This window comes from Rhipicephalus microplus, chromosome 5, assembly GCF_043290135.1.
Source record: "Rhipicephalus microplus isolate Deutch F79 chromosome 5, USDA_Rmic, whole genome shotgun sequence".
NCBI classification, from domain to species: Eukaryota; Metazoa; Arthropoda; class Arachnida; order Ixodida; family Ixodidae; genus Rhipicephalus; species Rhipicephalus microplus.
The window spans coordinates 177,727,732-177,750,098 of record NC_134704.1 but is presented as its reverse complement, the minus strand read 5'-3'; the positions used below and the strand labels follow the sequence as shown (position 1 = coordinate 177,750,098).

At 42.3% G+C, this 22,367-nt stretch overlaps 2 protein-coding genes across 4 annotated transcripts in view; one reads left to right on the top strand and one right to left on the bottom strand.

Annotated features, from left to right (window-relative positions):
• Positions 1–15,402, bottom strand: part of MAPk-Ak2 (MAP kinase-activated protein kinase 2) — a 46,744-nt gene extending 31,342 nt beyond the window's left edge. The window contains exons 1-2 of one of the 2 annotated variants that reach the window (XM_037424902.2): positions 14,935–15,402; positions 4,550–4,689 (exon numbers count right to left, since the gene is read on the bottom strand). In XM_037424902.2, coding sequence (XP_037280799.1) covers positions 4,550–4,689; positions 14,935–15,294 — 500 coding nt within the window. In that variant the 5' untranslated portion in view covers positions 15,295–15,402. The remainder of the gene's footprint in view (positions 1–4,549; positions 4,690–14,934) is intronic. The other variant, XM_037424901.2, reaches the window with a different exon arrangement.
• The window catches only part of thoc7 (THO complex subunit 7), a 34,600-nt gene continuing 26,929 nt past the window's right edge, over positions 14,697–22,367 (top strand). Inside the window, exons 1-3 of one of the 2 annotated variants that reach the window (XM_075896225.1) lie at positions 14,697–14,850; positions 15,839–15,962; positions 20,902–21,029. In XM_075896225.1, coding sequence (XP_075752340.1) covers positions 15,880–15,962; positions 20,902–21,029 — 211 coding nt within the window. In that variant the 5' untranslated portion in view covers positions 14,697–14,850; positions 15,839–15,879. Of the gene's footprint in view, positions 14,851–15,592; positions 15,677–15,838; positions 15,963–20,901; positions 21,030–22,367 lie in introns of those variants that run through there. The other variant, XM_037424903.2, reaches the window with a different exon arrangement.

Sequence of the window (22,367 nt, the reverse complement as noted above, 5' to 3'; positions counted from 1 at the left end):
ATCAAAGTATTTGGATAGCTTCACAATATTTAGAATGACTCAAAAAAAAAAAAAAATCACTGGTATGTAAGGCCATCTATATGGACTAAACTCCAACCCATTACCGGGGGGCAAATAGTGGCAGATTGTTACAACAATCAACAATCTTCACTGCTTTTCAGCACATGTCTGTGAGAATGATGGAAGAACCAAGCAGAGATATTCTGGGAACTGCTTGCCAACAATGAATGTTCCACATTGACAGTATCATTGGACATTCCTGAGGGCATAGCAGACGTTATTACAGTGGACACTTTCATTAATTCAAACAAAACTCTATATATCACTTTACGTGTGTCTTGGTACCTGACTCGACCTCCGTACGGTCATCACTCTGGCTTTGGATAAACAACAGAGTTTGCAGACTGCTCAGAAAGTGTTGCTTGCAGTGAAAATAACTGCCAGCAAACCTTCAATGCACCTCCAGAACTGCCAGAGAAACTGACAAAAACACACAAAACCAAACGACACAACTGCTCACTCACGCAGAAACACACTGCCAGCACACCTATCAAGGCTCTTGTTACTTTTCACCAATGCCATCAGCGACACAGCACGACAGACTAACTTTCTTAGAAGTTGTGACGATCTTGTGTAGTTGCCGTTAGTGACGTGAACAGTACTGAAACAGCGATGGGTGGCGGCACAGTCTACAGTCATGCCCTCAAATCCTCAACAGTGCTTTGGGATTTTATGGGACAAAACTTAACAAGATGCCTGTAAGCACACAAATGTGTGGAACTAATTAATCAAAGACAATATGGTGAAGCCTTTGTTGGATCAAGCCCACACACTAAACTGAATATTCGTGAAAGTGTGTCGGTATAACAAGTGAAGCTCATTTGCTGCATTGGTGTTGGTGTTGTGCAACACCAACGTTCTCTACGCTGCAGTTAAAGACAGCCATTAACGTCCTCTATGCTTTCCCAGGCTGAACTGTTTGACTGATTAGTTATGTTTAACATACAAGCAGACCCCTTGAAAAAATACCTGTTCTTTTGATGATTGCTGTCCCTCAATTCCTGAATTTACATTCCTCAATGTTAGAAAAATATGCTTCATTTACATAAAATATAATGCAAAAGAGGCATATTTTCTGAAATAGAAAAACATAGTTTATACCTAGTATATCACTTATACTAATAATGCACAAAATTAATGGCAGACAGCAAAAGAGCCACCTTAATTAGTCCATCCTAGCATGGACTACGAAACAATGAGCAATGAGATGAAACAACGCTAACATTTTCCTCCACTTTAATTCATTTCCGTTAAAGTCATGACTACTACACTACTGTTAGCAACTGGGTGATTCCACAAGAGGTCGAAGATTCATGTCTGGTCAATACCTTTGCTTTGTCTGCGTTTTTTATATGTTATGTGGGCACATTAAAGTTTTAAGGATTCGAAAGTTTTCTTTCCAAAAAACACTCCCAGCGTACGAAGAAATATTTGAAGGTGAAGGTGCAGGCGTCTTGTTTTTGCACACCGTCATATTTTTGTGTTTCATGGCCAAATTTAACTCGAACTATAAACGCTGTGTCAAAAAGTGTTCCTGGTGGCTTTAGTACACGTGACTGTGAACTATAATAAGGCTTTCTTTATAGTGTCCCCAAAAGGAAAAAAACTTGAAAAATTGCAAACTCGGCTCCAATAAAAAAAGCTTCGCAACTTTGATGCACCTTGAGCGTTTCGCGTTTCACATGGATGTTTCACAACACTGTCAAATAAGGAAAAAGTCTTTGCGAATCTTCTTTCGAAGATCATTAGCCTACAGAAAGCACAGAAAAAGAAAAATATTGTTAATAAAGTTAACTAATGAATGTTAATTAATGTTCTGCATTGCTGTCATTCATGAGAGCAATGCAGGAGTGAGAGAATGAGTGCATCGCTGTTCAGTATAACGTTTTACCTTGGCCTATAGGTCTTCGCTATTGGCACTGCGAGCACACTGTGCCAATCATTTGAGCATTCACGAAAACATTTCTGACAAAAAAAAAACATTTTTTTTTTCCGTTGCCACTTTTGTTGTTGTCTACTTGCGGAAGCTACTGCCGTAGCCTAAGGATATCTACACATCTATGATGTTGGATAGTATTGCTCTGCATGCCTTAAGAAAAAAAACTATCTACATCTACGAGAACCGCAAGGAAGCATGTCAGGTTTTTCATAAGGAAAAAGAAGCAATTGATATCTTGAACCGGTGCTATGACCTTTCATCTGATGCTTGTAGGCGAGGTTGCAAGCCATAAACTGTGTACATGTTAGCCCTCCAGGGAGCACAGGCAAAGGCAAACATCCCCCACACAAGCTAGACACAAGTAAAATGTCATAATACATTTTTCTTGAAGGCAAGATGTCAGAGCAAGGTCTTGCTGCAGCAAAATAATTAAAATGTATATTTACGCACAATACAAGCTGATAAACATTACTGCTTCTGAAGTGAGCACATTTAGCAAGGCCCAATTTAGCTCGTTATATCCCATAACAAAGGCAAATGAGGATCTATGATATTGACACCGTGTTTTGACTAGTGGGGTCATGAGATAATGCACACTCTTAGAACCAATGAAGACAGTAAACACAGTCAGGCAAACCAAAGTATCATATACAACGATATTGCCAGCCGAAGCAAATATGTCACTAGTGACGCACTAAAAACAACCTTATACAATATTCAAATTCCCTCAATCAACATAACACAAAGCAACACAGAGATATCGTCGCCGATATTTGACTCACGATGAGGAGACCACGGTAGACGACCCGCAGGGCTGCTATAGACCCACCGCAGGCAATGACTGTTCGCGCGAGCCGCCATGCGCCAAACAGACTCCCCCCTCCCCATTCTTTTCTGTGTAGCCACCAAGCTTTGCTGCTGGGCGTCAATGCAGGTGCTAACCATAATTATGATGATGATGGCGATAGTGAAAGTATGCCAGCACCGCACCACCTACTGCTCAACGGCAGTCAAACCTGTATGTCGCCCATCCACGAGGCATGTGTGCACCATGGGGTTCAAACAACATTACAGGGGGTGGGGGCACCCCCATAGAATGACAGAAGACAGAAGCACTCTTTGATAAAGCCTTTTCATCGAAAATGAGACCGAATGTTTTTATACTTTATTTTTTAAAGATGAGTTTTTTTGAAAAACTTGCTTATTTAATTTTTTTCTTTTTTTATGCTCTCTGTAGGCTAATGATCTTTTGAAGAAATGTAGCAAGACCCTTTTCCTATATTTGACAGTGTGTTTAAGTTCCTGCGTGAAGTAAAAAATGGTTGGTTGCACATTAAAGTTTAACTTTGAAAACTTTTTTTTGGGGGGGGGGGGGGGGGCAAGTTTACGTTTTTTTTTAATTTTTTCTATTTGAGGACACTAAAATAAAAAAAAGTCTTCACATTATTGACAGTAATGCATATGAAAGCTACCAGAAAAAATTGACAGCACGTTCATAGTATGTGATAAATTTAGCTTCGAAATCCAAAAATATTGTAGTGAGCAAAATGAAACGCTCGTGCCGCCACCTTCAAATATTTTTTGGCACGCTGAGAGTGTTTTTCAGAAATAACATTGTAAATTCCATACACTTATGTGCCCACATAACATATCAAAAACCCATACGAAAAACATATCGACCAGACATGCATATTTCACCTTTTGTGGAACCACCCAACTACTATTAACGTCCCCTGTGCGTTCCTTGGCTTCAATGTTTATAGGCTTCAATAGGTTGCGTTAAACTACCATTAGTGCACATTATACAGTGCAAGCACTATCCTATTTGAAACTGGCAACAAATTATGGTCAAGTAGTTGCAAAAATTTTCAACAATGTGGGTGTGAATAGTTGACAAGGTGGAAATAATAAAACCCAGCTTTGAGTGAAAACTACCATGATAAAACAAAAACATTTACAATTTTACTACGTATAACCTCTGTGTTGAAAGTCGCATATTCTGTGTTGAAAGTCGCAGTGTTGAAAGCCGCATATAGCGGCCTTCATTAAGCAGCCCCTCCGACTCAAGACAAGAAACAGCACACCACTTCTCCAAAGACTCTGTACGGATATCATGCGTCATTGACGTCGGTATGTGGTAAGGGTACTGATGCTTGGAGCTCAGGTGGCTCAAATGTCAGAGACGCATGATCTACCGAGCAGATAGAACGCTTGATTCGCTTCACTGAGTACAACGCACAGGGCGTTACCTAGTCCTCTGCCTCCAGAGCTTTGAATGGATGAGTTAATTCAGCTATGTTGCACATCACTGTCTCTCTGCATGGTTGAAAGTAGGCTCAATTATCACAGCTTGGGATGAGCTTCAATTGCATCAATGATTCCATTATTATGCACTACCACCATGTATTGTACTTTTACTCATTATGCAGTACAGGAACATTCTCCTGGGTGCATCGATTGGTAGAAAAATTGTTGGATATGCTACACTTCTTTATTTACCAGTAGTAAGAGCTATCCTGTGTGCAATAGGGGCTTGATTATAATGCTCACCACTCCATGACGACTAGGAGACATCTGTTTCCACCATAAACATTTTCGTAAACATCCACGAGGTTCACAATATGCTTGCAGTTGCTGGCTCGCCAATGAAGGTCCACTTCTCGGCGCGCCTTGACATTGTCCCTGAGAACCTGTTAACAAAAGGACCCCACGTCACTCATGAGCGAATACATATTTGATAGAAGTACAACTGCACTTTTGTCCTTGAGCAAGGTATAATCAAAATAAGTTAGCAAAAGCGATATTAAGAAAAATGTGGAAAAGCAGTCTAAAATTCTTCCTGACACCCCAGTAATGCAAAGAAACCCTCAACGGCCATTGCCTAGGCAGCTAAGCTGGGCTGCCTCACGATCGTGATAGCACACATCAAAGGGAGGAGTCACTGGCTTGATGAAGCAGCTGAACAATATACGCTAAACAATTCTATATGCACCATTACATTGGGTAGCAAATTTCCAGGTTAGGTCATGACATGAAATTCTGAACCACATGAACAAGACAACAGGTGCGGCAAAAGGCATGGGTAGTTTTGGCACATCAAGCCATTCTTTTTAAAGACTTTGTGTCCAAGAATGTAAATGAACAAGCTAGTTGGCTGTGCTCTTCAACAGACTAGTCAAGTTATGGCTGGGCAATACTCGGATGCATTTACGTAGTATGGAAGTGTATCAGGTACAAAAGGGGGTTCACATCCGCGTAACAGAAAGAACAAACATATTAGCTGCTTTTGTGGCCATTTTATCAACATATCGCAAGAAAAGAAGCATGAAGTGGTAATCAAAATGTTCAGAGGCAATGCCCACAAAGACCCTATCACCTCGCTAACTTTAATGACCACCAGTCACTAGACAGCTCCCACATTATGCTGTGACAAAGAAAAAGGCCACATATGATCAACAGAGTGACATCACGAGCTGCAGCGGCGGTATTAGCATATCAGCGGAGTTGTAACTGAATATACTGATTTCACACATTCAGAATAATTCTGGTTGATTATTGTAAATGTGTGAAATCAGTAGATTTTCACAGCCGGGTGCAGCAAAAAGGGCCCTGTAGGTTTATGTCATTTATATCAAGTAAGTGAGCAGGATAGAGCAAAGCTTAAAAGGGGCTAGCTGTATATCAATTTGTTTTCTGCCACTGTCACCCAGTGAAGGAATTAATCAACTTTGGAATATAGATGTGCACTCGATGCTAGTGAAATTTATGGCAAAATCTATCGTAAGTTTTTTAAATGACAGCATGTGCATTTTGAGAGTAGTATGTGTGAAAGTGTGTACGCGCATAGGCAGAAATTTTTTAGGGGTGGGGTGGGGGCACATTTTTATCTGAGGCAGAGAGGGTGGGGTGCTCTGCATGCCATGGCAAAAAAAAATTTCGGGAGCGGGCACGGGCTTGTTGTGGCACTCCCTGGCTACACCACTATGTGCCCAAGTCAGAGCACAAATGGCGAGGTATGACAAAAGATGAACCATATTTTATCATTTGGCTGATACCGCACAACATGGCATGCCAGAGCACATAATGGGGGACTTCTCAAGGAAATGCTCGAAATGGCCATGGAAGCCGCTGAGACAAAGATAAACTTCACTGGAAAAAAAAAAGAGCTTCTGAGGGAAGTAGAAGTCGCCACGGCCAAAGAGAAAATGTTGATCCTCGCGCTGTTCTCAAGGCATGTCAGAAACAATAATGTTGGTGAATCAAGTTTTCATAGGGGAAAGAGGAAAACCATCAGAGTGCCTGTGAAAGTGCATCTCCATTGGCATTATTGCGTCCCAGGTGAAAAATGTGAAGACATAAGCCTATTACAAAGTGTCCAAGATGACTCCAATGATCCTTCAATGGGAACACCCAGCAAAGTGAATGATGTATTTCAACGACGTCAAAGGGATGGCCATGCACATAGCAACAAAATTTTTGTAATGGCCAAACAATTGCCAAAAATGCATTTTCAGCAAGTGAGTACTTGCACTCCACTTTGGTGAGGCCAAAACTCCCATCTGCTACAAACTAAGAAAAAGCAGGCTTGTACTGCACAAGTGTGGCACCAAGCTCGTTACCACAGGCATTCATGTGTGCCTCAGCGAGTGCAGAAGTGATATATAATGGGCAGTGATGTTGGGAGGTGAATACCACATCACACATCGGTGACCGACGAATGAAGAGATGTCCATCAAGTGTGATCAGTGGCGTGATTATGAAAACAAAGTTCTCCACAAAGTAGAGAAAGTATGGGCAAAGGCTTATAAGGCTAGTAAGTGCTCTCGTTTTCATAAGCTTCAAGAATTCAGCAACTGTGCTAAGTTTTCACGCGATAACGTTAAAGAGCTCACTTCGTAGATATTCGGTGTCCGCTTCGTCAGCTATGAGCTAAAAATCATCATCTTATGCGTGACTGAAAAATTGAGATTGATGCAAATAAAATAAATAAATGATAAAGAATCCTGGACCAAAGTGGGGACCGAACCAGGGTTGTTTGGGTCCGGGTGGTGGATCAAGCCCGAGTCGTATGCGCTGCAAGTGGATATTCTACTACACGGCCCCGCCTCTGCTTGTGAAAACAGTGAAAAGAACTTCCTCTGCTTGGAAATGCAGTGACAGTAGCCTTCATGCTTCACAAACACGTGCATCCTGTACACATGCTTCACAATGCAACATAAAATATTGCAGTAATAATGCGTGGTACAAGTGCCGATTGCCAGTCGGTGTAAGAACACGTGATTACCTCATAATGGCTTCATGCTTTGAAGCCGGTCACACACTACAAAAAACACGTTACTAGGGTTTCATGCACTAAGTGTTTAAAGTACGCACTAGGAACAGGGTGTCGCTATCGCGGTTAACTCTTAAATGCAAAGCTTTAGGGTCCCCCGATTTTTTCCATATCTGAGTGAACACTATTCCTTCAGACAATATGGCCAAGTATTATATGCATGCCAGTCATAAATCAGTTTTTCGTGGAATTACACTGAAGGTCTGCATGCCCCAGACAACTCATGCCTTCATTATATTAATAGAAAAAACTGTCAAAATCAAAAAGAAAAGATAATTAAGTAGCACAGCCATGTTTTTTATATAACACCCTTTTAAATTTGCTGGAGAATTAGAGAATGCAAATGGAATATTATTAAATGCCTGGATACTCATCAACCATCATTTGTTACAGAAGTTTGTAAGTGATCAGATAATGCCATGAGAACCTGCCATTAAACGGATCATAATCCTAGTAATGAAAAGAATTCAGCACCTTGCAAACAATTCACGGCATCAGTGATGCATAGAGAGAGTCTAACATCATTTTGCGTAACTGAAGGCAGTAATTGACACAGAAGAAATTGAGCCATCATTTTTCTTGTCACAAAAAACAGATGATGACAAGGAATGCAGGTCAGCTGAATGACATCACGTTGAAGGATGACATGTATCTGTTCAGTGATCACACAATGCTTAGCAAGGGGGGACATGGTAAGGGCTCTGTCAGAACAGACAATTATGAGCATATGTCAATGGGACGACATCAAACCAGTGTCACTGTCAGTGAGTCACTTTGTCAGTGAGACCCAATGAGCGTCCCTTTGGCAGCATCTAACATGAGAAAGGTAAGTGATATGGAAGAGACAATGAGTGAGTGGGTAACACAACATATATTTCTTGTTCTAGCCAATATGGAATCTAATGTGTGGCAGCTATAAACAGCTTTTATAGCAAACATTATGTACAAACACAGTAGAGGCAGCCATTGCATAGGACAAGATACTCGGAGTTACTTTTTCCTCTCACCTTAGTTGGAACTCGCATGTAGAAGAGCTATGTAGGAGACTGTCATCAACTACTGGAGCATTATCACGATGTCAACGCTTGCTCCCGACAAAGGTAAAGCTTCAAATATACTACGCGCTCTTCGCATCCCACCTCAACTACTGCAACCTGGTTTGGATCACCACAACTAAACAGAACCTAAATAAAATCTTGCTTCTGCAAAAGAAGATTCTCCGACATATTGCAGATATTCCCTACCTGGCCTCAACTAGAACAGTCTTTCAAGAATACACTGTCATGCGGGTTCAGCACTTATACAAATTTCGGGTCTTACAAGCTTTCTACTTTTCCGACACTTATAAAAAATTCCTGGAAACTATATCCCACCTAAAACTTAATGACACTACCATAAGTACGAGACATACTTTAGCGTGGTTTGTTCCTCATTACCGAACAACATACAACTTACAAGCATTGCACTATAATTTGCCATCTATCCTAAATGAATATACCGAACTTACTACTGCTACACACCGGCAGTTGCGTGAATTTTTTACGTCTATGTTGTAGCCCTCGCATTGATATGTCTTGACTATGCAAACTTTAGCTTATCTTGTCATACCGCATTCTTCTATTTTCAATATTCTGTGTTTGATCATTACGCGATATTGCTATTCCGTAAAATTTCTATACTTTCTGTACCTTTCTGTATTACAAAGTTGTTTATGCTGTACTAAACGTTTAAATGCATAATCTCATTTTGACTCTCTGTATGCTATTGTTATTGCTTGATGTAATTCAAACTGCAATTTTTACAATATTGCTCATGTATATTTACGTATGATCTTACAAGCCCATTTTGTACTGTTAACGTCGTATGCTGCCAATTGTAAAGGGTCTTCAGGGACCAAGTCAAGCTGCCTCGAGCAGCTTTTATCCCTGAAGCCCATCCAGAATTTCTCTGGTGAAATAAACTTTGACTTTGACTTTGACTTTGACGTGCCTGGCTGCCGGGTTGTGAACTGTCATGGGGTGAAAATAAAAAAACTAGATTTTTGTACTGTTGTGCACTTTAATGCATAACGACCCTCCTGATAAAAGATGTGGTTAACCATACTTACGACCCAGCTTTTTTGTATTACTTACATTGTTCTTGAACCAATGCTAATTTGAGGCACTTCAACACTGTCAAGTGAGTGGCAAACTCACCCATAGGATACAGTGTGTTCAATAACAGGCGTCCCTACGCATGGGTATGCGACAGTGTGCGAGTGACACTAACACAGAAGCACGCTAGCTCACTTAACTATGCCCACGTGATGAGGATGATAGCCATCTTGCAATCAATTTCAACCAACTGTTGTGCATATACACATAACTGTTTCAGTCAAGATAAATTGCGACAGTCAGGCCTGTCACAGCCGTTGAAATGGGAAATATTTGGACGATTGCATTGTGCTGCAACCTTGCACTTCAAATATAGCAAACATCCATTGATCATGTGTGCATGATGTTTGAAATCTCAGGAAAGGTGTGAGCAGGCACAGATGCAAAAAGATTGGTACAGACAACCCGAATGCCTGTGGTGAACTGAGAGGTCAAGCATTAGGCAGAAAAGAAGATAGCCACCAAAGCTTACCTGTATTGAGAGGCCAATCTTGGGCATATGCGTGGATGTTTTTTGAGTTAACAGCTTAGGCATGGCATTTCATCATTATGCAGGCCAATAATAGGCTGGCCTATACAACCGTTCACATTAATATGTCAAGCCTCAATCGTACAATGCTTTTGTTTGTTATTGTAATTGTATAAAACTGCATTCATAAAATTTGTTCTGAATTTATAATCACAACTGTGCCACAGAAAAGTGGATAGTGATCCTCCAGACGAGGACATATTACGTCCAATTAATCTTTTCATGTAAACAGTGTGACTGCGACACATAGAAGTAACTAGTGCTAAAGCAGCTCACATAGTACGCAAAATCAGTGTATAGACATCAGTCTGTCTCTTTCCTCGTCTGTATGGCAATTCATAACTTGCCTAACTCGTTGGCAACCACGAAAGCAATGTTAACCTCGTGTCCACTTTCGTTGTGCAATATAGAATAGCTGCAGAGCGTGCCTGCAACTCTCTTTTCATCCTTCTTTTGTTCTGTAACAATACTCAAGGGCAAATAAATTACCTTCTTTAAGTGTTCTCAAACAATGGCTGTTTATATGCAAAGATATATGCAATAAATGCAAATTACCCCTGGCACTCAATTCCCGTATGCACGAGTTGGTGAGAGAGGGTGTGGCTCTGTATAGCCACCGTGCAATGGAGTGTTCCACATGTGACAACTGTGCCAGAACACCTGGCCCATCAGGCAGAAGTAAAATCTGGCCATGCCCAAACCAGAGGTGAATGTGACACACATATCAACCCGCTACAGACTAGAATCAAGGGCAACTTGCGTGTAGAACCACTTCAAGCCAACTGTACTGCACTCACCGATATGGCCGCAATTGCTTGTACTGAAGGTTTTTCTTCTACTAACCTCGTAGCGTCGAATAAATGTCAATGCAAATGAATAAAGGCAAATGCGAGCAATATATTCCTATCACTGTATAATCAGTCCCTGCTTGCAGTGAAAATGGCATGGGTGAAAGTGGACTGAAAGTGAAAACTGACAAGAACCTAATTGTAGCACAAGCCTACAAGGAAATCCCTACTGTGTCTTTGTGCTGCAAACAAGTGGCTGCCAGTTTTCCCTTGCATAACCGCTCCGCCACATTGCAAGATTCCTCAGAACTCATTCACAATGACAGAGAGCTAAGGCGTGAGCAACTGCAAGCAGTGGAATGCTCGCAATCGTAGTCTGTATTGAAAGTAATGCAGCCATCTTATCATCGAATGTTGCTGTGATTTAGTCAATGTGATTACATTTTACAACAGCACAATCCCTTCATAAATACTTATGCCCTGCAGTGTCACTTACTTTACTACAGTTGCACCCTAACAAACATCTCCTGTGAGCTGCACTTCTTTTATACATTTATAGCCCCGCCGCGGTGGTCTAGTGGCTAAGGTACTCGGCTGCTGACCCGCAGGTCGCTGGATCGAATCCTGGCTGCGGCGGCTGCATTTCCAATGGAGGCGGAAATGTCGAGGCCCGTGTGCTCAGATTTGGGTGCACGTTAAAGGACCCCAGGTGGTCAAAATTTCCGGAGCCCTCCACTACGGCGTCTCTCATAATCATATAGTGGTTTTGGGACGTTAAACCCCACAAATCAATCAATTTTATACATTTATATACTAAGTAGGGAGGCAGAGAGGAGGTTCAAGCAATATATTAACCCATTTGCAGTCCAAACCCAACAATGCAACACAGATGCAGTAGCCCGCTGTCAGACACCACACACTGCCCAAAGTATTGCTGAAAAACTTAGGCCCAACATCAACTGCAAAAATAAACCTCTCACCAAGTTTTTTTTTTAACAATTCTTTTATTTCTTTGATTAAGCTCATAAATGGCAAAATATTTTAGGACCAGAACAGCCAGAAATTTGGTAAATTCATGAGTATGCATGAAAGATGGTGCCGTCAAGAGTGCTACTGTCTTTTTTTAAAGCTAGATAACACTTTTCAAAGCGTACAATCGTCATACTTCAGGCCAAATTTCTGCCATTCTTTCCGCTCTCTGTTGGCTTGCCGTAATCAAGAGGAGCATGCTGTAGCGATTTTCTATTACTTTCGTCATATGTTCTGGCAGGCTCATTGCTGAAAAACTTTCTTAAACCACCCAAGAAGGCGAAGACACAAGAAAACGTTCAGAACCCCTTGAGCATAGACTGCCAACTGTTTATTTTCTGCCGTAGCAAGGAATTGATATTTCAAACAGGAACCTGGACACAAGAGTAATCTAGCATGTGCCAACAAAAATGTTTTCCTGAAGTGTGCTCCGTAAAACTGGCTTGTTTTGTTTTAGTGTTTTTGCTTTGTTTGCTAGTTGATTTCCACATAAAATTAGGGTGAGCGGCAAATAGGCGGAGGGGTCTTACTGTTTTATTTGGTCGCTTTTAATTCTGTCACCTTCAGCTTTACTCTTGTTGTATCTTACTGTGCCATATTTTCAGGTTTTCAGGCAGTTCATTACTTTTCATTTGTTGAGGGTTCAATCTCGATTTAATCAAGCGATATTATGACATCATTTCATCTATGTTCACATTATTTTTTGCATCACAACTGGCCTTTTCTTGTGTGTTTAGTTGAGATTATTTTTTTCTTTTATTATTTGCTTTTTCGCATGAGTAAAGCTCAGTGAGATTGGTGTCATGTTTTTTTCAAAGAGCCTTTGGCTGCTACCTTGGGCTCTTAGTAAAAAATGATGGTATTTTTGTCGGCACATGCCAGATTCAAAGATTGGTCATTTGTCAAGGTTCCTGTCTGAAACATCTATTACTCTCATGCACTATGTGCAGTTGAGAGGAAAGTTGCAACACTTTTCTAGTCCAATTTACCAGTTTATACTGCTTACTGATTTCATATTGATTAGATATTACTATATCTAACGCACATTTGAGCAGAATGACCTAGAATGATATCTCCCCATACAGCCAGCACAAGCTGTTGAACCAAGGTCAAGAACAAAACAATGCACCTGAAAGAAAATATTGTATTTAGGATGCACGCTAGAAAGTCATCACCAGATCTTGGCTCAGGAATGCTGCTCATGCTCAGAGTCTATGCCCAGCTTTGACCATCATACAGTCTCTTACTAAGCTCTGCCTTAATTCGCATAGCTGCTTGTTTGATCTTGACTGCTTAACAAAATACAAAGACAGTGAACGACGATTACCGCCTGTGTTATCATTTCCATCATCGTCTTCATCTTTTGTTACTGGTCAAGACCTCAAGCCGTAAACACCAACTAGGCTAGACTCAAGTTTTTCTGTCCATTTCACGTCTTCACAGATCATTGTGCACAATATGTTGGCTATCATCATTCAGAGCCCCTCGGCCATCTTGCCCGATAGACAGGACTACGATACCCACATGCTATACTGCAGCAGATGCCAACATTCCAATGCCAATGTTTTTCACACTCTATCTTGCCAATGATCATGACTGAAGCTCGTTATCACAGCTTGTTGTATCTTCCATTGACTTTCAAAACACTGCTTCTGAGTAGTGCAAGGACTACTGGATTGCCCCATTGATGGACTTCTATTTAATGAACACGGGGAATGACTTGTACATTGTTCCTGTCATAAACTATGCATAACATAGCACTCCTTGGAGCATAGCTAAGGTTTTTTTTCTCATTTTCTTGCTTTTATTGCACAGCTGCCACCCATAGCCCACAATACTCCCTGTACAGTCTGGATGCTTTTGAGTGAGTGCGTATTTCTGCCACTGCAAGACATGCTTAAGAGTGTTATGATATTCAACTGACTAAAGGCTTTAGAAGTGAGCTCATGGCGATGATACTTTGGCATTGACTTTTCGTCATGGCGCACTTCTTTGGCAGTCAGTTTCATCAAGTTACCTTGGTTGATTTCTCACCATAGTTCCTGGCGAAGTGTCTGTAGGGCAAACAACAGCTTGACAAGATAAACACGTTTAGTACTACTGCTTAACATGTTCATTGGGAAACTCTTGCATGTTACAAGCTCAAGTCACAACTTGAGCTTGTAACCCAAGCTTTTCACACTTTTCACAACCCAAGCTTTTCAGTTCATGGACACTGCTCAGAGTGAAAAGACAAGCTTCCGGTGCCGCGGGAAGCTTATGAAACGAGCAAGTACACACGGTATGCATGCAGCCTTCCTTGATCCGTGTGAATGTCGCATGCATGCATACGTAAGCAGTTTACGCTTTCTTAATTTAGAAGATTGCACAACGAAATGCGGTGCTGTTCTGCCTGAATGATCCGCTTCTATATGTTTTTCTTTAGTGTGGCTGCGCACAAAAAAAAATAAAATCGGCAAAACGAGCTTTGAAGACAAAATAGCAAACGCGCGTGCCATGTCCCGGTCGCTTGCATCTTAAAAGTTTTTACACCAACTGTGGTCTGAACTAAACCGCCATGCACGCGCTTTCACTTCGCACTCCTCCAACGGGCAATCTAGGCGACACTCGACCGTTAACTATGGGAACTACAGGGCGCACTTTCGCACGTTGTTGTGCCGCACGGGCAAAAGAAAGAATCGACCAGCTACGCAGCATCGCTAAACGCAGAGAGCTCTTCAAGCGAAATTTCACGTTCGTTCTTTTGTGAAGACTTTCACAGTTGCTAGCAGATCATTTAACCCGGTCGCCCTCAACTGGAATATTTCAGTAACTTCCGCGAAGGACGCTGCTCTCGATTGAAGTCAAAACTTGATAATCGAACGACCACGCGGACATGCGCCGCAGTTGAAGTGCATCATCCCACTGCAGCGCGTGGTCGCGTCAAGGAGCCGCACGGCATCTACAGAACAGCAGCTGTAGTGCAAGGATGATGGCCTTGACGGTTTAATGCAGCAGAGGGCACTTATCAGGAAAGCCACGTACGTACGATCTACGTCGGAACGCGATCACACTGCGAAACAGCGCGCCGCAGAGGTTGTCACCAAAATAGATGCGACACTTACTTTGAGGGCGAACTTGGTACCTTTGGCCTTGTCGCAGCACTCGACAACTTTGCCATTAATGCCGAGTCCGAGCACACGGTCCGAGATGGAGTAATCCTGTGTAATTGGCGTCGACTTTGGTTGTAGCGGCGGTCGCGCGTTGCCCAGCTTGGCGAAATCGTTCATGGTGCCGACGTTTTCGAGCACGGTGCTGAGCAGGGCGTGTAAGTAGAAGACGACTCGTCTCAGAAGCGAAATGACATGGGCCGCGTTGCGCTCGTCCAGCGCCTGCGGACACAAACTGCACAGGGGATTGCGCTGCTGTTCGGGCAGTACAAAGTGGCAGCCGATTTCGTTCAAAGGCCACTCGCCCAACTCCATACAACTACACGCTGCTCCTCGCAGAACACTTCTCAACAAACTTCAGAGAACAGAAACTGGACCTACCACTGCAGAACGAAAGTAAGTGTAGCGGTGACGCAACGAACTTCAATAGCGCGAAAAGAGATGACGCTGCAAGCAATACACTGATTATCACCATCATTTCTACCAATATAAATTATATAAAAAACTACAATAAAAACCTTTGCAGCATATGCAGTACATCTAAATATATATTTAAAAAATTAATTTTTTTTATATAGTGTAAGTAAGGTTGTCTTTTTTTAGTTGTAAGCAACTTCTTTTTGTGGTTGTAATTTTTTTCCAATCTGTCAACGTTGTGCGCCGGCTTGAAAGAGAAAAATGGCGCCTGTCTCGGAAGGTATGCGTAGTAGCTCGATCATTCGCAATGTTTAATGTTTGCTTGCGTGGTGTCATAAGCGATGTGGCAGTTAATGCTGATGCATGAGAACCTGTGGAGCTATGTATGCCTGTTATAGTCGCTGATCAGGTTGCTTACTTTAGCTACGTGGTTACCTTCCAGATGAGATCATCCGTCGGAAGCTTCTCATTGACGGCGATGGAATGGGCGATGACCGAAGGCTCAACATGCTGCTCAAGGTTTTCCTAAAGTGGTGCATGACTGACGATGATGGTGAAGAGGAGAAGTGAGTGGATGTTTGCGATCGGGCAATTGCGCAGGTCACCGCTCTGAACGTTGCATCGATGCCCATGTTTTTATTTCGCCTCGTTAGCTGCGCTAAAGGCTGAAACATTATGGAGGCCCCGCTTTCGTGTGGTTTCAAATCGTACATCATTATGCACTCATGCCCCTTAAGGTACAACTAGACAAAAATAGAAGGCAGCACTGTAACGCCATAGCAGTGTTCCCAAGATGACCAAGATCAAGGAACCGAAACTGAGCTCAATTTCACGGTAACGAGAAGCGCAGGTTTCATACACTTTGCAGCACTAAGGTTCAAAATTGTTCAATTTTAAAATGAAATGTCCGCTGAACAAATTCTTTTTGTATAAGAAAAGAGTAAAGCCATCGACCTGTTTGAATCGGAAGTTAGCAAGATCCACGTTAAACCAGAACGAAAAAAGACTCACAGCGCTTAGAAAAAGCCGGGCCTAAAGAAAGAACGCCCTTACATTTCGTCTCTCTCTTCCCCTAGTATAGTGCGAAATTGAAATTTCCTTCCCACTCTCTTCAGGCCATGCAAGATCTTGTGCACCTAAGCAAGAATCTCAAACTTCTGCCTCTTGCTTTGCTCGAGCTCCTGCTTCCTTGTATTGCCCCAAGGGTCGTCAAAAACGATTTCGCAACAGCCTTGAGAAAAGTGGAAGAAAGCCCGGCACTGCAAAACCTATCCATTTGATTGTCAAAACTAAACTGAACAATGTGCGACAAGACATAAGAAGGAATGATCTCAGACGAGCATGTGAATCCTCGCTTGACGAGCTTAGATGTGACATAAATCATGAGGTAAAAGCCTTCTTTGAGCTAGGAAGGTATGCCCAACATAAGCGTGGTCTTCGTCATTAAAAACAATTTCAGACCCAAACTCTCGGGGAATCTAGAGGTAAATTTTAAACTAAACACTTTCGATCGAACAGACCATAAAATTTCGCTGGCAATATCGTCAGGGTTAGTATTTAAAAGTATTTTTCATCCTATTAATCATCCACATATCTAAACGCATGTGTGTTGCGGTCACCAGTGAGGATATATGAGAGTGAAACATCAGATGTAGATAAAAAGATTTCTGCGAGAACACTCGCCACACTCGACCATTTATGCGCAAAATTTTGCACCGCCTGAAGAGAGTGAGAAATAAATTTGACGTAATTTTGTGCACCTTGTAAATTGCCCAGTTTCTGCTTACTAACGAGCAGCAACAAAAACTTTTGAAAGAAAGAAGGCTGTGGAATAGCTCACTGAAATATATATGTGCCCTGCAAAACAGAGGTTGTCTGTGAGATAACACTTAGCTGTGATTCAGTATCTGTTGGGCAGAAAGGACGCTGCATTAAAAAACATCTGCAGAAGCACAGCTATTCTCTCACTAACACAGTGCGATGCATCCACCTAGGCATTGCCAGTTTTGTAAACTGACAGGAAAAGGAAAATGTCTGAAAAAAATTGTGCTACAGTTGCTACAGAGAACAAAGTTAGGAAGAAGACAAGAAACGAAGTGGATTGAAAGCAAGCACAAAAAGAGGAAAATGCATACAACTTTTCGGGCTGGCCAAGATCACCAGCCGTGCAAAAATTAAAAAGGTGCAGCAAATAATCTAACCCTTGCATGTTTTACAATACGGACCTGATAAGTGTCTCAGCCAAGCTTCATTGCACCTATACAAAAAATAAAATGAGTATTTTGTGTTTCAAGTTGTTATACGCAGCGTACAATTATGTTTGATGATGCACATGCACTTTGCAGTTGTGGGAAAGAGACATTATCCAGATAAATCTACGCAGGTCCTGTTCATATCGTTTTTCTTGTGGCATGCATGTAGGTATAGTTTTATGTTTTCAGTGTCTTACCAACTCAATTAGCTCCCCACCGTACTCTTCTTGAGTCTGGTGCAGTGTTCAATAAGAGCAGTAAAACACACTTTGTCAAAATCTGTTGTGATAAAAGGACAGCATCGCAAGAGCCTGTGATGTCTCTGTGCTCTCATTTCGAGGTCTTGTAACAGACACGACAACGTTAAAAGCCAACTTTGGCAATTTGTTTACCATGTCAAAGTAATGGGGATTTAGTGATCCGAGATGCTCCTGTCATGGGCTACAGCAGAAATACTCGGCTAAGTTGAGCATAATTTTAAATAAGCAAAAAAGTGCAACATTGAAACCCAACTGCAGTACCGTCTTTGTGTGACATAGACATTGGCAAAAACCATGGAAACCGGAAACTGTGCAAGGCGTGCCGGTCTCGCCGGCATGGAGTACGAAAGCAACAAAGGGCAGACACTGTCTGTTAGGGAATGTCTGTTACTGACCGTGCTATGTGAACAAGCCGAGCTCTCTGAAATAATGACAGCTGAGATTCGGATGCATGTGGAGGCCAAGTAAAATCGCCAAAAAGGGATCGTAAGAGTAATGGCGATCGCTTATTGTGCATTCCACAGTCATGTGATGCTACCTGTCCAGGCCGCTCAAAACTGTGGGGCAATGATGGGTAAAATGCAATCCCTAAAAAGTTTGCGGACTGACTGAAGCTTCTCAATATTGCCATAGGAAGAAAGCGTTCGTATGTTTGGCAATAGCGGAGCATAAAACTGTGCTGGCAGGGCTGAAAAAACTTAATTTAAGCCAAGTACGAGCCACCTTTCGTATGGCGCTACAAACCAGCATTTTCGCGCTGCTCCTTATTGCCACAGAGGCGGCTGCCCTTCCATCGCGGCGCCTGCAGCAAAGGGTGGATCGCCGATCACAACAACATACAGTAGAATGTCGGTGATGCAAAAGCGTGGCAGATACGAAGTTGTGAAATTTTTCAGCCAAATTTCACGGCGTTCATTGTGCCGAAATTCCAATGTTCTGAACACGTTTCCTAGTTGCAGCGGGTCATATAAACTTTAGTACAGAAACCGTCGAACTAAGGTCGAGAACAGAGAGCTTTGGAAGTACGCGTGCGACCAGCACACGCACTGTGTTCACAGTGCACGTGGTTCTCGTTGCCACAACCACTGCGGACGAAACCGTGGGCGTTCTTGACTGATACGGTCATGTAAAGCGATGGCATAACTGGCAGACCTCTGAAATTGTGAGCGCGTCCAATTCTCGACCATTCTTAGCAATGCTGCTTTCCGATTACTCTGTACACAAAACCCTGGCAGCTGCAATTATAGATAGCTTGAAACTACTTAGTTTTGATGGCACGTGCGCAGGCAGCTCACGCGAATTGAAAATGACACTATCGTTTGCCGCACTATACCACGGTCGCAGCGACGCGATACGATCTACGAGCCTCGAGAGCACGCGGCTAACGCAGTGGTAGATTAAAGGCAGCAATGACGTAAGAAAGGATAGAAGCGTTCTGGCGTTCCTGTTCAATGTAGTAACGAGCAAAACTTTGACCCACGCTTTCGCGACAGCCAGCTGTGCTATCCCGTTTGTTCACGTGTCCCAGGAAGACATATATGCGAGTTGTTTTGACGGAAATATATTTTGCTTGTTGTTTGGATGGGGTGAAATTTCGGGAGTACTTGCGCTCCTCCTTTGAGAAGCTCACCTTATGGGAAACCCTGCCCTCTTGTGTTTGGCCACTCCAAGTAATTATAAGACCGCTATGCCACTGTCTGTGATTGGGACCCTCCTCTCCCCCTTTCTTGCTTTTCGTGATGTTTTTTTTTTTTTTTGTGTGTGTGCAAAAAAATAGGAGCAAATAATTTAATGCAAACCCCCCCCCCCCCTTTCTCCCGCTGTGGAAACCTCTCGGATTCAGAATCCGTGAACTTGGCAGGTATGGATACTCTGAGCAATCTATAAAATTCATTTGTGAAAAATCTGTGCATCTCTCCTCCAGCCTGTAATTGGGGACAAGTGATGGAAACGTGCAAAAGAACATACCTGGTGAATTCCATTGAGATCCACTGACTTTGAAAAGTCGCCAGAGTCAGCCTTTAAAGAGATCATTTCACGGAAATTCCAAAACGTTGTTCGCATCATTGGTTATGAGTAATAAACCTTGTGCATGACCAAAAAAAATTTTTAAAAAATCTATATAATATAGATAACAAAATTTCCTGGTGCTACTAAATCAAAACTGCGTAATATGTTCTGTGATATCTCTTGGGTGCGTACATACAAAATAAACAAAATTATTGAAGAGAGAACTTGTGTCACCCAGGCCAGAAATGCATCGTGCTCTCCACCATCAGCTACAAAAGAATAGGTTCTAGCATAAAATACCTTAAATGGAATGGAGCTAGATTTTTCATGTTGAAAGCTACGTTCCCAGCGGGTACTCGACAGCCAGCATCAGAGGCGGCGTGCACTTCACGACTTGCTTACTGATAAGTCGCGAATTGTGACACTTGGTAGTCAAGAGTTAAGACCATGTAGTAGGTGCATAGCAAGTTCGAAAAGATTTGATGCGCATAATTGCCTATGGTTTAAAGCATGGTGTTCAGTACACAGAGTGCAGCCGTATATGAAAGCTACACTGACACAAGTCACTTTCAACTTTATCGATTTCATTGTAGTAATTCACAATTTAAACTTCTCGAGTAACATTATACAATAAAAACTATGCACTAAGTGGGTGATGTACACAATAGAGACAGGATATCGCTGTCTCGTTCTACTCCTGAAAGCAAAGCTTGAGGGTCCCCCAATTTTTTCTCTGTGCACTCTCAAACTACTGACACCTTTTTCTGTGCAGGCAGAAAGAACAGCTGTGGCTGAACATCGGGAGCATTCAAAGATCTGTTTGTTGTGCTTTGCCAGCACATGTTGTGCTTGCACCCTGTTGGGCTTCGGCCTCACAATGTTCCTTTAGCACTTGAATCGGCTGCCATTTGGAAATGCTTGGGACACATTCTTTTGTAATTGAGCTGTTGTGCAACGTGAAGTCTCTGCCTTGGTCCATGCAGCAGGATGGTATACGAACGCATGCTGATGACACTGGCCCAGTGTGAATTCTCCATATCAAAGTCCCAGCACGTGTTAGCCATGAATGATGCTGAAATGAAGAACTACGAGCAACTTTACAGTGAAATAGGTAAGGTTGAGGTCTTGTTATTGTGTGCTAGCATTACAAACACAGCTTAAAAGCAGAGTGTTCTTATTAAAGTGGTTTATGGTAATAGTTTTAAATTTGGATATTCTCACCATACTGCAAGGCCACTGCAGCCAGGGGGGACTTGCCCGAGAGGCCTGCTTCCCTCCCATCTCACCTCCTGAAATTTTGATGGAGAACGGTGTTTTATGAAGAATGAGTAACAAGAATAGTTTTTTATGCCTAAAATAGTCAAGGTCTTCAATAAATGCCCCCCCCCCCCCTCTCCCGAAAAAAAAAAACAAAAATGCTGCCTACGGGGTCGCTTGGGTGTGTCCGCCATGTGTTTTATGTTTACAGATTTCATCGTCTGTTTATCTGTGAGTGTTTCATGCATATCAACACCACATACTCCTGGGCCTAACTATTCGTATTTAGTTGTGTCCTGGGAATCCTGAATCCGGTGCATGTATAAACAAGAGATATCAGTTAAGCTTGCTATTGCTTCGCCTGTCACCACATGTCATCAATTGAACATTGATATGCACTGCTGTGATCACTTACTAGGTTGCCTGTGGGGCATCTCTTACAGCAATTTTAAAGGAGTACTGACAGGAATTATGTTTTCAAATTGTTGCTCTAAATAAACCTGATGTCAAGAACCCTAAGAAGAGTACTCCAGAGGCTGGGAATGCATAGAATATATTTTAGTACTGCTACCTTAGAAGAAAACTTTCAGTTTCGATAACGACACAGCAACTTCTTAGTGACGTGTCACGGCGGTGCAACATCACGGGGCGACGGCAACGTATGGTGAGCTTCTTGCGGCTGATCTGTCAACAGCTTGTGGTGTGCCTAAACAACGATGAGTGAGTGAACTATAGTCTCAAGAGTTGTTTTTGCAATTTTTACTGCATGCAGGATGCAGAGTGCGCAAACGTAGTGGAACTGTCTTGACTCGTCGAGTGATGTTCATTGTGGCGAGGCTTGGGGGCTGGCTTGCTAATGCTCAGAGATAAAAACTTTAAAATCGGAGAATAATACTTTTTTACATGGGTTGTCCGACTATGGCATGTAGTGAGCATCGACACTGCATACCAAAGAAACATAAAATGTCCCTTTTGCGGTGTCTCAAAATTATGTCAATGCTCCTTTAAGGATATGTGATTTTTCTTACATTGAAATGGCGCTGATAGACAAAGCGCCTTTTTTCATGGGACGTGGGCCACCGTGAGGAGCTGTGACTGTATTTTGCAGGTCATGGTGAAAATGTAGCCTAAAGTTTTAGAGGCAACCTTACAGTGGTAACAACAAGTATTGCAGTCAATTACTGTATATTGT